The 15,443-nt window shown below is 43.8% G+C and overlaps 1 protein-coding gene across 1 annotated transcript in view; it reads left to right on the top strand.

Moving 5' to 3' along the window:
• The window catches only part of BAG4 (BAG cochaperone 4), a 99,611-nt gene extending 84,963 nt beyond the window's left edge, over positions 1 to 14,648 (top strand). Inside the window, exons 4-5 of the mRNA XM_086949919.1 lie at positions 908 to 1,192; positions 13,057 to 14,648. Of these exons, the coding sequence (XP_086806045.1) occupies positions 908 to 1,192; positions 13,057 to 13,545 (774 nt within the window). The 3' untranslated portion in view covers positions 13,546 to 14,648. The remainder of the gene's footprint in view (positions 1 to 907; positions 1,193 to 13,056) is intronic.
• The last annotated feature ends 795 nt before the right edge of the window (positions 14,649 to 15,443 follow it).

Genomic DNA, 15,443 nt, shown 5'->3' with positions numbered 1-15,443 from the left:
GACGCCAGGCGAAACCTAAAAAGGACCCCCCCCCTCTCCTAGGACCATGCTGGCTCATGTATTTTTTCTCTGGTTTTATATTTTGTATATTAGTACTACTTTTAGCACTACTCTGTACTCAATTGTATTCTGTATGTGCCAGTTGACATCTTATTGTTTTATCGAATCGTTTCTGGTGCTTATTTTACTTTAATCATGTACTTCGTTTTGTGTTGTATTGAGCAGTTTTATTCTGCATTTACATTTTTTTTGGCCCTGGCGGCCAAAATAGTTATTTGTCCTGAACTGAGCTCTCACTATGCATCACAGCTTTCTCCTTTCTGCTTGAATTCCACAAGAAGTAGAAGACCAGGCTCTTCGAGTAAGTCTATTAACCCTTCCCCCACCCCACCCCTCCCGGTTCGGGTCTAGTCTCACATACACACACAGCACCAGGAACTCCTCACAATGCACTATTAAAAATAATTATAACCCCATATACTTACATTAAAATTTCAAAGATTCCATTGTTTCCAGGGCGTGACCTTCTAAAAATCTCTCACCGTCAGATAAGGCTTGAAAACAGTGGCGTCTCCTAATAATGCGAATAGATAAAATGTTCCAGAGATTGATTACTGTTAACAGAATATTGGAACTCTTTTTTGCAGTGATGTCAGGCCATAAAGAAGAAATTTTAATGACGGGAGGGGGGGGGGGGGGGGGGGGGGGGGAATTTGGAAGTGACTGCATTTTTCCTGTAACATTTTTTTTCTCGGTTTACTGTTCTGTGATGAACACACAGCCTTGATTCCAAAACTGTGGATAAACCTCGATATCAGCCTTGATTTAGCCATAGTATGACATTTAGGAAACATTTACTTTGTGGCCTGAGATTCCTAATGCTCTTCCTTTTCCCTCTACTTTACAGACTGCAGCTATGCCTGCCCCACACTACACATATGCGGAGACTAATCACGGAGTTCCACACCAAGCACCACCACAACCTAGACCTCAGGATGAGGCCTGGGGACACCAAGGAGCATATGGCATGCCGCAGCCACCACAGCATTACTGGCCCGCTTCTTCAACAGCATCTAATGTAGTGCCTGGCAATCCAACAACATCTAATGTAGTGCCTGGCAATCCATTTCCTCAAGGATCTGCCTCCTCCTGGTCAGGCAATGGAGTAGCCCCAACTTCGTATGATGCAAAGGTAAGCCAATTGCAGTCAATGTAAGAAAATGTTTGCAAATGGAATAGATTCACTATAGGACAGAAAGGTGAGTGGAAATATTTGAGTTAATTCTCTCACAAGTAATTGTTGTGGAGTGGTTTGCATTCGGGGCATAACAGTGCAACATAGGTTTCTGTCAAGCGGACCGCTAATCTTGCAGAACTCTGAGGTCCGACTGACTTGATTACTGATGGAGCAAGCCCTACTTTGAGGTGAAGAGAGTATAGGTATGCTATATTAAAGTAGTGACATGCTACCAAGATATATTTCATCCTATCCTCCATTCTATGGTTCACAAAGGTAACACTTCAGAACACTGAAAAGCTTCAGACTTATGCATGTGAAAGTGCTTTTCTGAAACGAAGTGTACCTCCTGATACATTGTCAGCAATTACACCATTTTATAGGTCAGACTTGTCAATCTTGGGCATTCTTATAGAATAACTGTATGATTGGCATGTGAAATTTTCCTAGATCCGTAAGGGGAATTCCAACGGAGTCCCTTTCGTCAGTAGTGGTACCTGCAACTTTCTCAATGTCTGAAGCAACGACTGACCCCCTCTCCCTCCCTCTGAACATTTGTTAAATCAGAGAGTACTGTCTTGGACTTTTATACAACCTGATCACTGTAACGTTTTCCAAATCAACAGATTCCCTGCTGTGTGCCCGTTGGCAGAAATGGGTCTCCAAGCCATATACTGAGCACGATTGCCCACTTCTGCTGCTTGTAAATGATAAAAAATTGCAAGAAGCATGTCTAATATTTACGCTGGGCGTTGCCCTCATTGCCACTCATGGATATACCAATAGACTGATTGTGGCATTCTCTAGACCTGGTACGTGCTAACGAACTACTGCATTATAGCACCAATATGAAGGCCTAGCTGACATGACTTTGCTTTGATAGCCTCTCTTGTTGTGCTCTGTTTCTTGACAGAAGTCCGTCCCAGGGATGACAAATCACTGGAAAGTGGTTTGCCAGCTCTGTGGTTGTGGCACAGATCAGTGTCGTAGGGGAAATTGAAGTCAATAGTTCTGGCCACACACAAAAACTGGCAAAAGGAGCTGATTGCGAAGGCCTCTCGAGAGACTTATCTATAAGTGGAGCAATCAACTTCCAATTGTTGCTATTACTTGGGGACGCTGTCTCATGAGCATCCCATTGTTAAAGGGCGATCGTTCCTTTGATGGCCGAGACTTAGCTATTAATTCTTACAAGGTGGGCAAGCTGGAGATTCTTCCCTTTTTTTGTCTGGACTTGGGATAACATCTACATCTATGTACATCTGTACTGGTACCTGTGACCTTCTACACTGCTTTATCGTTGACCGGTCTTTCTGCCACTTTGCCTGTGTCTGGGCAGATCCTTTTTCTCTCATCACTAACACGTCTCCTTTTGTCTGTTCATGCAGTCACTAACAGTAGTTAGGGTTTGCATTCTTTTAGTCATAACTAATTTTATTTCTGTTCATTTCTAATACCTGAGCAAGAGTTATGTCGTCTTTACATACCCAGAGACTACCCGACAGAGGAGATCATAACATTCATTCAAATGGACCTGCAGGTTTCTGCTGGGGGCTTACTTGTAAACAGTATTCTTGTTCTGATTATTATGTCTCTTGGCATTCTGCTTTTTTGCCTCCATGGGACAGATTTTGAATGAAAAAATTGCAAAAAATGTGATTCATGCAAGACATTTTGGGTTCCTCTTAATGTGAGTGACACTCTTCAGTGAAGGGGAAACTTAAGAAACCTCTTGCAGGGAGAATCATTTGTCAGATTGGCTCAAAAAAAGAATAGTCATTGATGGTTTCTAAGTAGGATGTCCTGCTCATCTGTGTGAAATATTTATCAGCAGTCTCTGGGGGTTCTCTGCAAAAACAATCGATATAGCTAAGATCCTTGTCCTTACTCAAGAGTTATATGAAACAAACCCATCAGGCTCTGCTTAAAGTCCCTAGGTCAAAATGTTCCCTAAGATGTGGATTCATAGCTAGTAGCTTACCTGGAAGGAGTAAGCAATGTTGCAGGGAAACAGATAAAGAAAAAACAAGACTCCTCTTATCTAGGGAAAAGCAGGTTTACTGTTGAAGCAGGGAGTGCAGCTATCCCTTCATTAATGTCTCTTACAAAAGGTCGATTAATAGGTTACTCAGTAATTACATATTTGTACAAAACATCACATCACTTGTGTCTTTAAACTCCTGACCTTTCCCCTCTATACATTCTTTCTTGTAGAGTGTGTGTGTGTTTGCTTTTGACTGCTCTACTTCCAAGACTTTTTATCAGAATCTGGGTACCCTTGGCATACTCGTTTTCCTGATCCTATACTTCAATCAAATACAGCAACAACACCTTAATAAACTTCAAATGTTGCAAAACGCTGCAGCTATACTACTACTTGGCTTACCCAAGTTTAAGTCCCTCTCAGCCAAAATTCTGAAACTACACTGGATCTCTGTGAGACATTGCAATAAATTTAAGGCCTTGTGTACAGTCTTGAAAGCCCTCCTCAATACAGGCCCTTACCACCTTAGGCAGAATATTAAATGGTACATACAAATTAGAACCATTCGTTCCATGGAAACTAAAACCTTAGTGGTTCCCAAATTCAAGAAAACTAGCTGGGGAGGCAGAAGCTTTATCATAGCTTTGGCAAAGGCATGGAACTCATTGCCTTTCCACATAAAATCTTTTACCAATCTGCTCACATTCAGAAAAGAATTGAAAACCTGGCTTTCTAACATCTATGGCCTGATCTTAGATCATTCCCTGTGAATTAGAGCTAGCGTCGGGACACCTCCAGGTATGCGAGCGCATTACAAATTTATTTAACATAACATATATCGGTAAAGGTGTTATAAAATGTAGTCAATGTTATTTTTGAAGTATGTGTGCTGTAATTAAACATGCTTTGCATATTCTGGTCCTCTAGTGTTGAGTCCAGATGTGTGCAAGTTGTTTTCTTCGAAGAAGTCTTTTGAGTCAGGAGATAGCGTGACTCCTCCTCTTGGTGTTAATAATGCACATGGGCATTGACTCCATTGTTAGATTGCTTTATTTCCGCTGTCTGTTCCGGATGGGTTTTATTTCCGCTGCCCGTTATGGATGTGTGTGCCTGCGCTCTGGTTTGATATTGTTACGGTGCTCTTTTCTGTTTGCTCACTACCTTCCACTTCATCAGTATTTTTTTTAATCATGTTTCCAATTCTCGCATATTGGGATATACATATTTTGCAAAGTTGCTTCAACCGTGACCCACCTAGGGCTTCGCCCCTTAGGGCCTTCTCCAGTCTCCATCACATTTTCTTAAAATGCATTGCAGGTGATGGAATGGAAACCATTCTGTTATTGTCCTCGCTGCCACGTGAAGTACCTTCAAACCGAATAGTACCAGGTCTGTAATCTATGCTTGTTGCCGTAACATCAAGAAGCTGATTGTAATGCCTGCTGCTCCTTCCGCTCCAAGAAAACCTTTCGAGGCTGTCGTGCATGTCGACTGGAGATGACGCAGAGGTACATAGAGGACACTCCAGACCTTTTCAGGCAAGACTGTGTCGAGCAAGAAGAACCGTCTCAACTGTCGTAGGAGGAAGAGGCATTCTCTGTTGAGGGCATTTCAGGATCCAACCTTGAGGTGGAGATGGAGGATGTAACACCAAATCAGCAGTCTGGGTATGGTACGCCCTGCCTCCCAAAAACGTTTTGATCAGCTCAGAAGACATTCTGCCACTCTTGAAACATCATACAGAAACCCTTGGTCCACCACTGCCTTCCGGCCATGGTCGACATCGAGTAACTGTTTCAGGCACCCGCCTTCAGGCTTGGCTCCAAAAAACAATCCAAGCCGAAACCTCCCGCATTGACCATTTTGGTCTCTCAAAACCAGCCGACACCTACTCAACCCTCTGTGCTGAGCCGAATACCACTATCAACGTCCACCATTTCGATAATGGGCTGAACTTTGGCACCAAAACTTAAATTTGTGTCCGACCCGAAATCTTCGGAGGCGACATCGAAGCCTGATTCCTTTCAGACCATTGGAGCCAATCCTCCATAGACTTCAAAAGCATATGGATGCTAGATAGAAACAGATTCACATCCAGGCTCCTAACAGCCTTATCCTTGCCAGGTTTTTGGCACCAATTCCTCCACCCCGCAAAACAGTTTTCTTTTCAGGAGGCTCTAGATGTACTGGTTCCTGCGAACACCGCAAGAAGGCAAACCAGGCCTCCAGTCCTTTACCTCTTGTACCACCCTCATTGCCTCCACCAGCTTCACCCTCTCCACCACATTCTACATGGAACCCACTGAATATTTGACCTCAAGGGTCTCCAAATTCTGATACTGCTGGGCATGGTGGGGGACGGAACACCTTTGGTACACCACCACATGTTGACCCCTGGGATACCTATGATATCGATCCACCAGGGGACACAAACCAGATCTCTATCCCTCCCAACCTTCCTCTCCTAATTTCTCAACAGCTTATCAGGAGCTTATAGGGAAGAGTTGCTTTTTCCGTCAAGTGGAAATCCATAAAGAGCCCGTAGAAGATTTCTATTATGAGACCCTTTCCTCCACTCACATGGCTACATGATATCTGCAAATGCTAAAGGGCATGCTTAGGCCTACGGATGACCTCTTTAAAGACCCTGTCAGAGCTAGGGTTATCACACCCAGGGTTGATGAGAAGTATAAGGCTTCCCGAACTGATCCCATTTATATCTTGGGCCAACTGCCACCGGGCTCTCTGGTCATCACCATCGCTCAAAAGCGAGCAAACTCACAAGCCAGCGGAGATTCCCCGCCACCCAATAAAGAAAACAAACTTAAAGATGCACAGGGAAAAGGTTTGCAGCACAATCAGCCAATCATTGGTGAATACCCAACTCTAGGGGCCTTCTTTCTCAAAATGATCGTGCTCGCTGGACGAGATGGAGGACCTTCTCCAGTCCCTCCCAGATGATCACAAGAAACTGGGCCAAGAACTTTTTTCTAAAGGCAAACTTTTATCCAACACCTCCATCCGCTGTGCCTTTGACCCAACTGACACTACAGCTAGGGAAATTAATACTAGCATCCTACTAAGAAGGCATGCAAGGATCTGCGTTTCTGGGTTCAAACCAGAAGTTCGACAGAATGTGCTCAACATGTCATCGATAAAGAACATCTGTTTGGTCCTCAGGTGAACCAAACATTAGAAAAAATAAAAAAAGACACGAGAAGATAAAAGCAATAGTGACTCTCCAATCACCTGCTCCCCGTGTCTCTTTTAGCTGACCCAACTACTGTGTACGTTCCAAAGCAACCTCTTCTGACACCTCCACCTCATACCAGCACATTCAGGGTCAACCTACCTCCCCTCTGGGTTAATTCCGAGGGTCCTTCAGAGGTAACAATTTAAGAGGTAGAGGCAATGGTAATTCCCCACACGGAACACCCACCATCAATGACTTCCCTCTCCTACCCCAATCACATAACCAGTCGGAGGTCGCCTACATTTTCAACCCACATGGCAAACCGTTACATCAGACCAGAACATGGCAATTGTCTGGAGCTCATTTCCACACCTCCTAACATTCCACCTCGCAATCACAGGCTATTACTGGAGCATCAAACTTTGCTCAAACAGGGGGCGTGGCTACCGGCCGATCAAAATGGCCGCTTAGCCTGTGAGCTCCGGGGACCCAGCCGCCCTTTCCACTAAATCCGCACACTTATCCTGACAAATATACTGCTCTGATGACGGCCTCTAGGATCGGAGTGCAAGCGGTATCGCCTGATGTGACTCTCGTGTAAATCTGAGGTTTAAATCGAACCGAGAGACTGACTGACGAACTGCGGCCTACCTGGAGAACTAGGACCAGGGGCTAAAGTTGTGATCCGGCCGCCGTCCAGTAACCGGAAGTTTGACGTGTGCTCGTCTGGTGGCCTGACACCGATAACTATGGACCCCGGGAGGGGCGACTGCCTGCCCCCGCCTGGCGCTGAACTGCGGTTCCGGCCGCTGGCCGTGACAGAACCAAAGCTTGTGGCTGCGGTGAGTGTGGAACCCCCTTTGCCTGGCTATTGCCGCGAGATAGCAATCTATGCCCTGGGGGTGGCCCTCTCCCCCCCCACCTCCACCCCCCAGCATGGACCGGCGCACGCCCAGATAAACTGCCTACACCGGAGGCCCAGTCCTAAGTTCTTCAAGACTCCGGAGTGTCACAGGGCCTGAATCCGGGGTGTGGAGCGCCACAAAACAATACTGCTGCCTTCTATCTTTGCCCGACAGGTTAGCTGGCGCTGCCACTGCCCCATTGCTCCGTAGTACTGTGCGCTACAGGAATAAGGCGCCATGGCGGGCAGGGGACCGAGTCATACCACCACACAGGCGAAGCTGGATAAATTTGGTTATGAAAAAGGATCATCCCCTAGCTACTCTCAAACTAAGCCTGCAGACAACGAAGGGGCGAAAAAGGTCACTCGATCGTCCTGCTTGAAAAGGAGAATTAAACACTGGCTGAGAAGCTCGATGAGCAAGAAGGGCTGGCAAGGCGCAATAATGTTCGGATTATTGGTATTCCGGAGTCAGAAGGTGCAAGAGCTATGGACCTGTATGTTGAGGAACTAATTACCACCAAACTGCAACCTAAGGGACTTTCGAACTTTTTCTCGGTGGAGCGTGCACACAGGGTGCCCGGTGGCAAACCTAAACCGGGTGCACCCCCAAGACCGGCACTCGCTAGATTATTCAACTTTAGAGACCGAGATGCCATCTTACAAGCAGCAAGAAACTCCCCTCCCATCCGTGTCTTAAACTGCACTGTAACGTTCTTCCCGGATTACAAGGCGATGGTTTCTAGGAGAAGACGAAGCTTCTTGCGCCTTGATGCCTACGGGTTAAGTTGCGCTTTATAAGTCCCTATTAATAATAATAATAATTCTTGGAGGTCAAGAAATTACTCAGGGCACGGGAGTTACCCTACTCGATGCTCTTCCCTGCAAGACTTCGGGTGGTGGCAGACGAGAGAACATGGTTTTTTGACACGCCCGAGGCTGCACATGACTGGTTGGAAGGTTGGCGCATCGTGGACAGATCAGATCGTAGACCAAAACAGCACCGGGACGCTGAAGGCGCAGCCGGGGGCACTAGCTCTGGAGGCCCCGAAATGAACCACTCCCCGCTCGATGAAGAGGAATAAGCTCTGTTCCCATATCATTGCTCCCCGATTACAACAGTGATCCTGTGCAAATTCAGGCCTCTGCCGCCTGTGACTCTGAACTGAGGCAAGACATGGGGCTTTAAGGGGCTGGTGACTCGCTGAACTCTTCCCTCGACAAGCAAGTATTGGGGTACTGGGAGGGATAAAGCGTTCTGCTGAGTTGGGGTGGCGGGCAGTTGAAAGTTCGTCTAGCAGGGAGGCAGGGAGGGTGGGTGGGACACAGGGTGGTAGGGTGAATGGGTTGTTTTTCAGTGTTCTTTTTCCTTTTTGTATGGTAATGAAGGCGACATGTCTCTTGAATGAATGTGCATTGCAGGATCCGTCCCCTATGTGTTTTCAGTTCATTCTAGAATTTAGCCATTGCTTTACAGATGATATACTGATGTGGACTTAACTGTAATTGCACTACATATGCTAAAAATACTGCAAACATGTATGTTTATGTCGTCTACCGTGTTTGATGTAATAACAACAAGTTTAAAAAAAAAAAACGGACCTATGCAGATCTGTAATCCTACTTCGAGTTATGTACCCACATTGTTATGGAACGCCGCCGTACCCCCGGGTTGTCGGCACATGGGCTGTGTTATCCTGATAGTATAGAATACCTGTGTATGTCGCGGCCGGCACAGGGGGTTGTAGGCCAGAAGCTGTGTATACTGTTGAAGGTACAATAAAGGTCTTTGAGAAAAAAAAAACTTTGCTCAAACAGTAGGTTCAAGCTCTCCTCCTGAAAGGAGCCGTAGAGCCACTCCTTACACATCACCAAGTTTCAGCAGTGTACTCTGTACTTCCTAATACCCAAAAAAGATGTCTCTTTATGGCCAATTCTAGACCTCTGTCCCCTAAACAAAATACATCTGTCAGAGCACTTCCATGTGGTAACTCTACAAGATGTGATCCCACTTCTCCAACAAGGCGACTTTATGGCTACACTAGAACTAAAGGACTCCTATTTTCTCATTCCAATATACCCAGCACAATGCAGTTATCCAAGGTTTGTGGTGGGTGGCAAACATTATCAGTTTAAAGTCCTCCCTTTTGAGAGTAAGTTCCGCATGTTGGGTTTTCACTAAATACCTTGCAGTGGTAGCAGCACACCTATGCAGACTAAAAATCCATGTATTTCCATATCTGGATGATTGACTTATCTAAGCCAACACACACCAGTAGTGTCAACACCACACTCCGGTTACAATAGATCGTCGCTTAGGGTTTACTATCAAATTCACCAGGTCTCACCTTCACCCCCCCTACAGGTTTAACCTTATTTAGGGACTATTCTAAAGGCACAAATCGGCCTAGCTTATCCCAATACTGCAAGAATCCAGTCTTTCGAAGTTTTAACACCCCAATTTCAACAATATCACCAACTCATTCAAAACAGTCATGCATCTCTTAGGAATGATAGCCTCCTGCATTGCCATAGTTCTCTATGCATGACTATACATGCGACAGTTGCAGGAATGCTTAGCTTAACAGTGATCTCAGTCACAGGGTCATTTGGAAGATTTAGTGTTAATATATTGCCGCACTCATTACTCTGCAATGGTGGCACATCACAGATCTATTACAGGAGTGACCTTTCCTCGACTCTTCCACCCACCCCCCACATCACTGTCGCAACTGAGTCATCACTCATGAGATGGGGGCATACACTTGCAAGATCTCACAGTACAGGGTTTTTGGGATACCAAATACCTGGGTCTCCACATCAGCTACCTACAGCTTCAAGCTGTTCACCTAGCATTGAAAGCATTCCTACCTCACCTGGTCGGCAACGTTGTCCTAGTCTGGACAGACAATATGACCGCATGTATTGCCTACAGAAAGGCGGGGGGGGGTGTTCTACACTACTTTCTTACCTGTCTCAGACCTTTTGGCGCTGGGCTCCCCAACACAAAATTCATCTCTCAGCGGAGCACCTTCTGGGATCAGAGAACAATTTTGCCAACCTCCTCCGCAGGATGCAGCAGCAAGTCCACGAGTAGGAACTCCAACCACAAGTCGTCCTCCCATACATCCCAAGATGGAGGTTCCCTTAAGTAGATCTGTTCAGAACCATGGACGATGCTAAATGCCCAAATTTCGCATTCAGGTTCCCATGGATGATTTGGCCAGGGACATTTTCCTACGCTTTTCCTTCTCTTTTTCTCTTTCCATTTCTGGTTCAGAAGCTCAGGCCAACATCTCTCACTCGAATACTAGTAGCTCCCACATGGTCCAATCTGCCCTGGTTCACAACATTACTGGACCTCTCTATAATTCCCCACGAGATCCTCCCCACAAGGCCAGACCTTTTCACTCAGTACCATGGAGAAATCAGGCACCCAGATTCCAAGTCTCTAAACCTGGCGATCTAGCTCCTGAGGTCATAGAATTTGGTTACCTCAATCTTCCACTAAATGTATGACCATTCCTAAAGAAGCCTGTAGACCTACCAATTGAGCATGCTACGCGGTTAAGTGGAAAGATTTGCATTTTATTGTCACTCAAACCAAATGGATCCTTTTAATGTCACAGTATAGTCCATTGCCCGTTACTTGCTTCATTTACAACTCTCTGGGCTAGCATTCACCTCCATAAGGTTACATCTCTCCATAATCGCTGCCTATTTTAAACATAAGCAATACGTTTCTTTATTCAAAATATCAGTAATTTAAGGCTTCCTGGAAGGACTTAAAAGAGGAATTCAACCACGGGTTCTCCTACACCCTCCTGGAATCTTTCATTGTTTTTACACGACTTATGGGACCTCTGTTTGACCCCCTGCATACATGCCGCCTTCAATTTCCCTCTTGGAAGGTGCAATTTTTAATAGCTAATTACGTCACTCTGATGTGTGAGTGAGCTCCACGTTTTAACCTTGGAAGAGCCCTTCGTACAGTCCCACGGTGTCAGGGTTGTCCTCCGCACCAACCCCAAATTCCTTCCAATGGTTGACTCTCATTTTCACTTTAATCGGTCAATTGAGCTACAATTTTTTCCCTCAACCAGACTCCGTTGCGGAGAGGGCTTACCATACATTAGATGTCAAAAGAGCTCTCATGTACTACATTGATGGGACTAAAACATTTAGAAACACTAAATTACCATTTGTTGCTTTCTCACCACCTGCTAAAGTAAGGCCTATTTCAAAATCCGGTATTGCCAGATAGATAGGAGAGATGGTCAAGTGAATTCAAACATGTTACACTAAGGCCAAAGGAACTCTACCTACACCTCCTAGAGCACACTACTCAAAAGAAAAGAGCATCTATGTATTTCCTAGGAAACATTACAATAGGTGATATACATAAAGCAGCTACATGGTCTCCACCATACTCTTTCACTAAACATTATGTGGATGTTCTAGCACGCTAGCAAGCTAATGTGGATAAGGCTGTGCTGCATACATATTTTTCAAACCACTGCAACAACCACAGGTAAGCTAACGCTTCTGATGAGGATTTCTTTACAGTCTTTCCAAAGCATGTGTATTTACAGCCACACATGCCTCGAACGGAATGTTACTTTCCCTGTAGGCATCTGTTCGTGGGACGTAGTGCTATTGATTCACATATACCCATCCTCCTCCCCGGACACCTGTGGCCCCTGCAGGTTTTTTTCTCTTTTTATATGCCTGGACATCTTCACTTACCATTTACTTTTACGCTCCATTCTCAATCCAACAATGGAGTCAATGCCCATGTGCATTATGGCCAACAGGAGGAGTCAATCTACTGTGTGACTCGAAAGACTTCCTTGAAGAAAAACCATGTGGTCACATCCGGACCCAACACTAGATGGCAGAAGTATGCAAAGCATGTGAATCTATAGCACTACATACCACGAACAGATGCTTACAGGATAAGTAACCTATTCCTTTTCTAACAAAGTAAAATAAGTTCAATACATGATGCATTGCTTTAAAAAGGTTTAGAGTGTTTTTTATCATATTAGTATTATAATTTTAACTTATCTCACTTAGCAGGATGATTTAGTGAACTCTTGACATCTGCACGACTTGCATATCAGGACTTTGAATCCTGGGAAAGCAACTTGGCCTTTCCTTCTTTCAAGGTCAGGTAATTGAGTAGCGTGGGTGACAGTAACACCTTTTATTTACAGGTTTTAGACTGTGTTGTGAAGTATTATATATATTGTTACATTTCAGTTAAATAACTTATAATTCAAACTTGAATCCGAGTGAAATACACAAATGTTCAAATCGCAATGTGTGGTCAAGCTCAAATCATTCTACTTTGCTAGTGATAGTAGCTCTATTTATTATGACAGTAGTGTATTTGTGACTGTAAACGTTGTGATTAAATTAGCAATAAATTAATACATCTAAGCAAGACAATTTGGAAAGTGTAGTTATGTACACATTTGGCACATTGTGTCATTTCGAAGTATGTTTGGGAAACTAATATGAAAATCTTAATTTTGAGTTACTGTGCAAAAGGTCTTAAAATAACATGGCGATCTAGTAATTAGGGGGGTGTATGGGTGGCTAAGGCACACACCTGTAGGATGGAACCTGTAGGCAGCTCAAAAAAGACTATGCCCACTTCCAATAACAAATATGCCCAAACTAGTAGAGCTGGTATATTCATGTATTTTTTTTTTTACTTTCTTGTTTTTTTGCAGGAACCTTCATACCCCCCCTCGTATAGTAAGCCAGAGCAAGTAACGAACCATTCTGGATACTATCCAGAGCCTGGCTCCTACAACACAAGAACGGTTCAAGAAAACAAGCCAACTCCTGTGAACCCAAAATCACACTATAGTGCGTCACCCCAACTGTATGACAATGGGCCAGTGAAAGAGCCAGTGAATGAAGATGATGGTCCAAATTCCGTCAATTCAAGTTCTTCAGACAATCTAGACTGTCATCCAGCGATTCAAAAAATTGTACAAGTTCTTGAGAAGGTCCAGTTCTTGGACAACGAAGTGGAAGAATTTGTAGGGAAAAAGACAGACAAGTCCTACAAATGCCTTGAGGAGCTGCTGACCAAGGAATTGTTGGAACTGGACTCAGTGGAAACAATGGGATTGGACAGCATTCGCCAGGTCAGAAAAGAAGCCGTTAGAAAGTTACAGGCAATCTTAGAAAAACTAGAGAGAAAGGGTTTGTGATCTTTCCCAGTGGAACAACAGTACGAGCCACTTGTAACTCTCTCTGAAACAGCTGTGGTTTTTGTGAACATAAAACAGGCTCATGTAACTGGAGTCCGCTATAAGCAATAAATGCGTTTTGCACTTCAGTGAACCTATTTGACCTTCAACATAAAGAACTGAACTTTAAATCTTGAGCTGTGGATGACTTTTTTGGGGCAATTGAGTTATAGAAGGAAAATAAATAGAACTGCCAATCTGCCAAATGGATCGTTCCAGCAACAGCCTCAATGTTCTTTATTCCAAGAGAAATCTGACAGCAAAAAGCTGAATCTTTCGCCAAACCACAGAGAAATGGAGAGCAAAAACAAGTCCTAGCAGTTGCTATGTGTAAGAAGTTGTTGGCCAGCTGTTCGTGTACAGAGTAAACTGGTTCTGCAACGATTTAAAGATCTTACTGTTGTATTTATTTTAGAAATCCTTACTAGATGACAGCAAGCAAAATAACTGTATATAAATCTAGTTTTATGGACTTCACAATGCTGATTATTATTTACAACTTTTGAATCCAGCTGTGCGTTTGAGGAATGTACTAGTTTGACAGAGTTGCGCACTCTGCAGCATTGCATCAAACTTATCAATGTAGGCTAGACCATATTGATGGCCAGTACCTATGACAATAGGTAATCCTGTAAAATTATGTTTGTGTATTTCTGTTCAGGATATTAAAGCATTTTGTCATAGCATTGTGTAGAAAAGGACCATTATAGCAATTGCTTGATCTTTTTTTATGTGCGCTCTGACGAAAGTAATAGATAAATGTTTAAATATTCATGTTAGAGGAGTTCTGCATTTTTGTAAGTTTTTTTCTTCATTTGTTTTGCAATGTTGCAAATCTGTTATCAGCACTTGACTAAAACTATATTAGACTGGTTTCTGTAAATGAATCATATGAATGTTCCATTTTTTAACACAGCAACACAAATACAGAACTGTCGGGGCCCCACACATTGCACCATGATGTTCAGATGCTAATTTTAATAATTTCATTCTCGACACTGGATGTTCCACCTAAACATCAGTTCTTGTGCTGCAAGAAAAATAAACTTGAGTTTAAATAGTGGGATGATCTGTTTCTTATTATTGTCTGGGCATGTACTACCTGCGCATAGTTTGGTTGTTTATTTCCACTGTGTTTTCTTATTCCAACTCAGTCAGGGTTCATTGCCAAACTGTTGGTTGGCTCATATAAAAGCCAACTCTGAGCCCATCATTTCAGAATGCCAAGTTTCAGCTTTCGGGATGTTATTTCTTCACAACAGATGGATACGATTTCAAAAAGAAGTATCCCTTAACATGGGATATCCGAGTTCTGGGGGATGTTTCCGGTTGGCTTGTGCTGAAAACTTAGCTTAGGCATCCTAGAGGCTTTGTTAGTAGTCATCAATGTTAGAATTTTCCTGCCTTCATGTGGGGAATCGGAGCACTTTTATTTTCTTAAGAAATTCTATTTAAATGGTGACACTTTGGTATCTATAAATACTGATGCATACACATCTCATCTGAGTCAGAATTCCAGATCACAAAATGCTTTGCAATGGCGATAGTTGTACAAGGTTGGTTCTCTTTCATGTACTTGAATGGATCTCCATAATACGTGACTTCTCACAGAATCAGCGCCAAGACACCTTCAGGTGTACACCACGCTTTATATATTGGGTAACATAACACATAACATAACCTAACAAGTAAAAACTAGCCTCCGAGATGGATATCAAAATATCATCGGGAACTGGCAGTTTAAGGAACATTAACCAAAGGGTTTTTTTCCAAATCCTATTGCCCCCACAAGGTCTGCTTTGGTGTGCAGTCTAGAAAATAGTGTCTTGTGAAGGTAAATGGACATTGCAAATTTCCCA

This window comes from Lissotriton vulgaris, unplaced genomic scaffold (genome assembly GCF_964263255.1).
Source record: "Lissotriton vulgaris unplaced genomic scaffold, aLisVul1.2 SCAFFOLD_415, whole genome shotgun sequence".
NCBI classification, from domain to species: domain Eukaryota; kingdom Metazoa; phylum Chordata; class Amphibia; order Caudata; family Salamandridae; genus Lissotriton; species Lissotriton vulgaris.
Note: the sequence above shows the minus strand (reverse complement) of the source record. Positions and strands in the feature narration are given on the sequence as shown.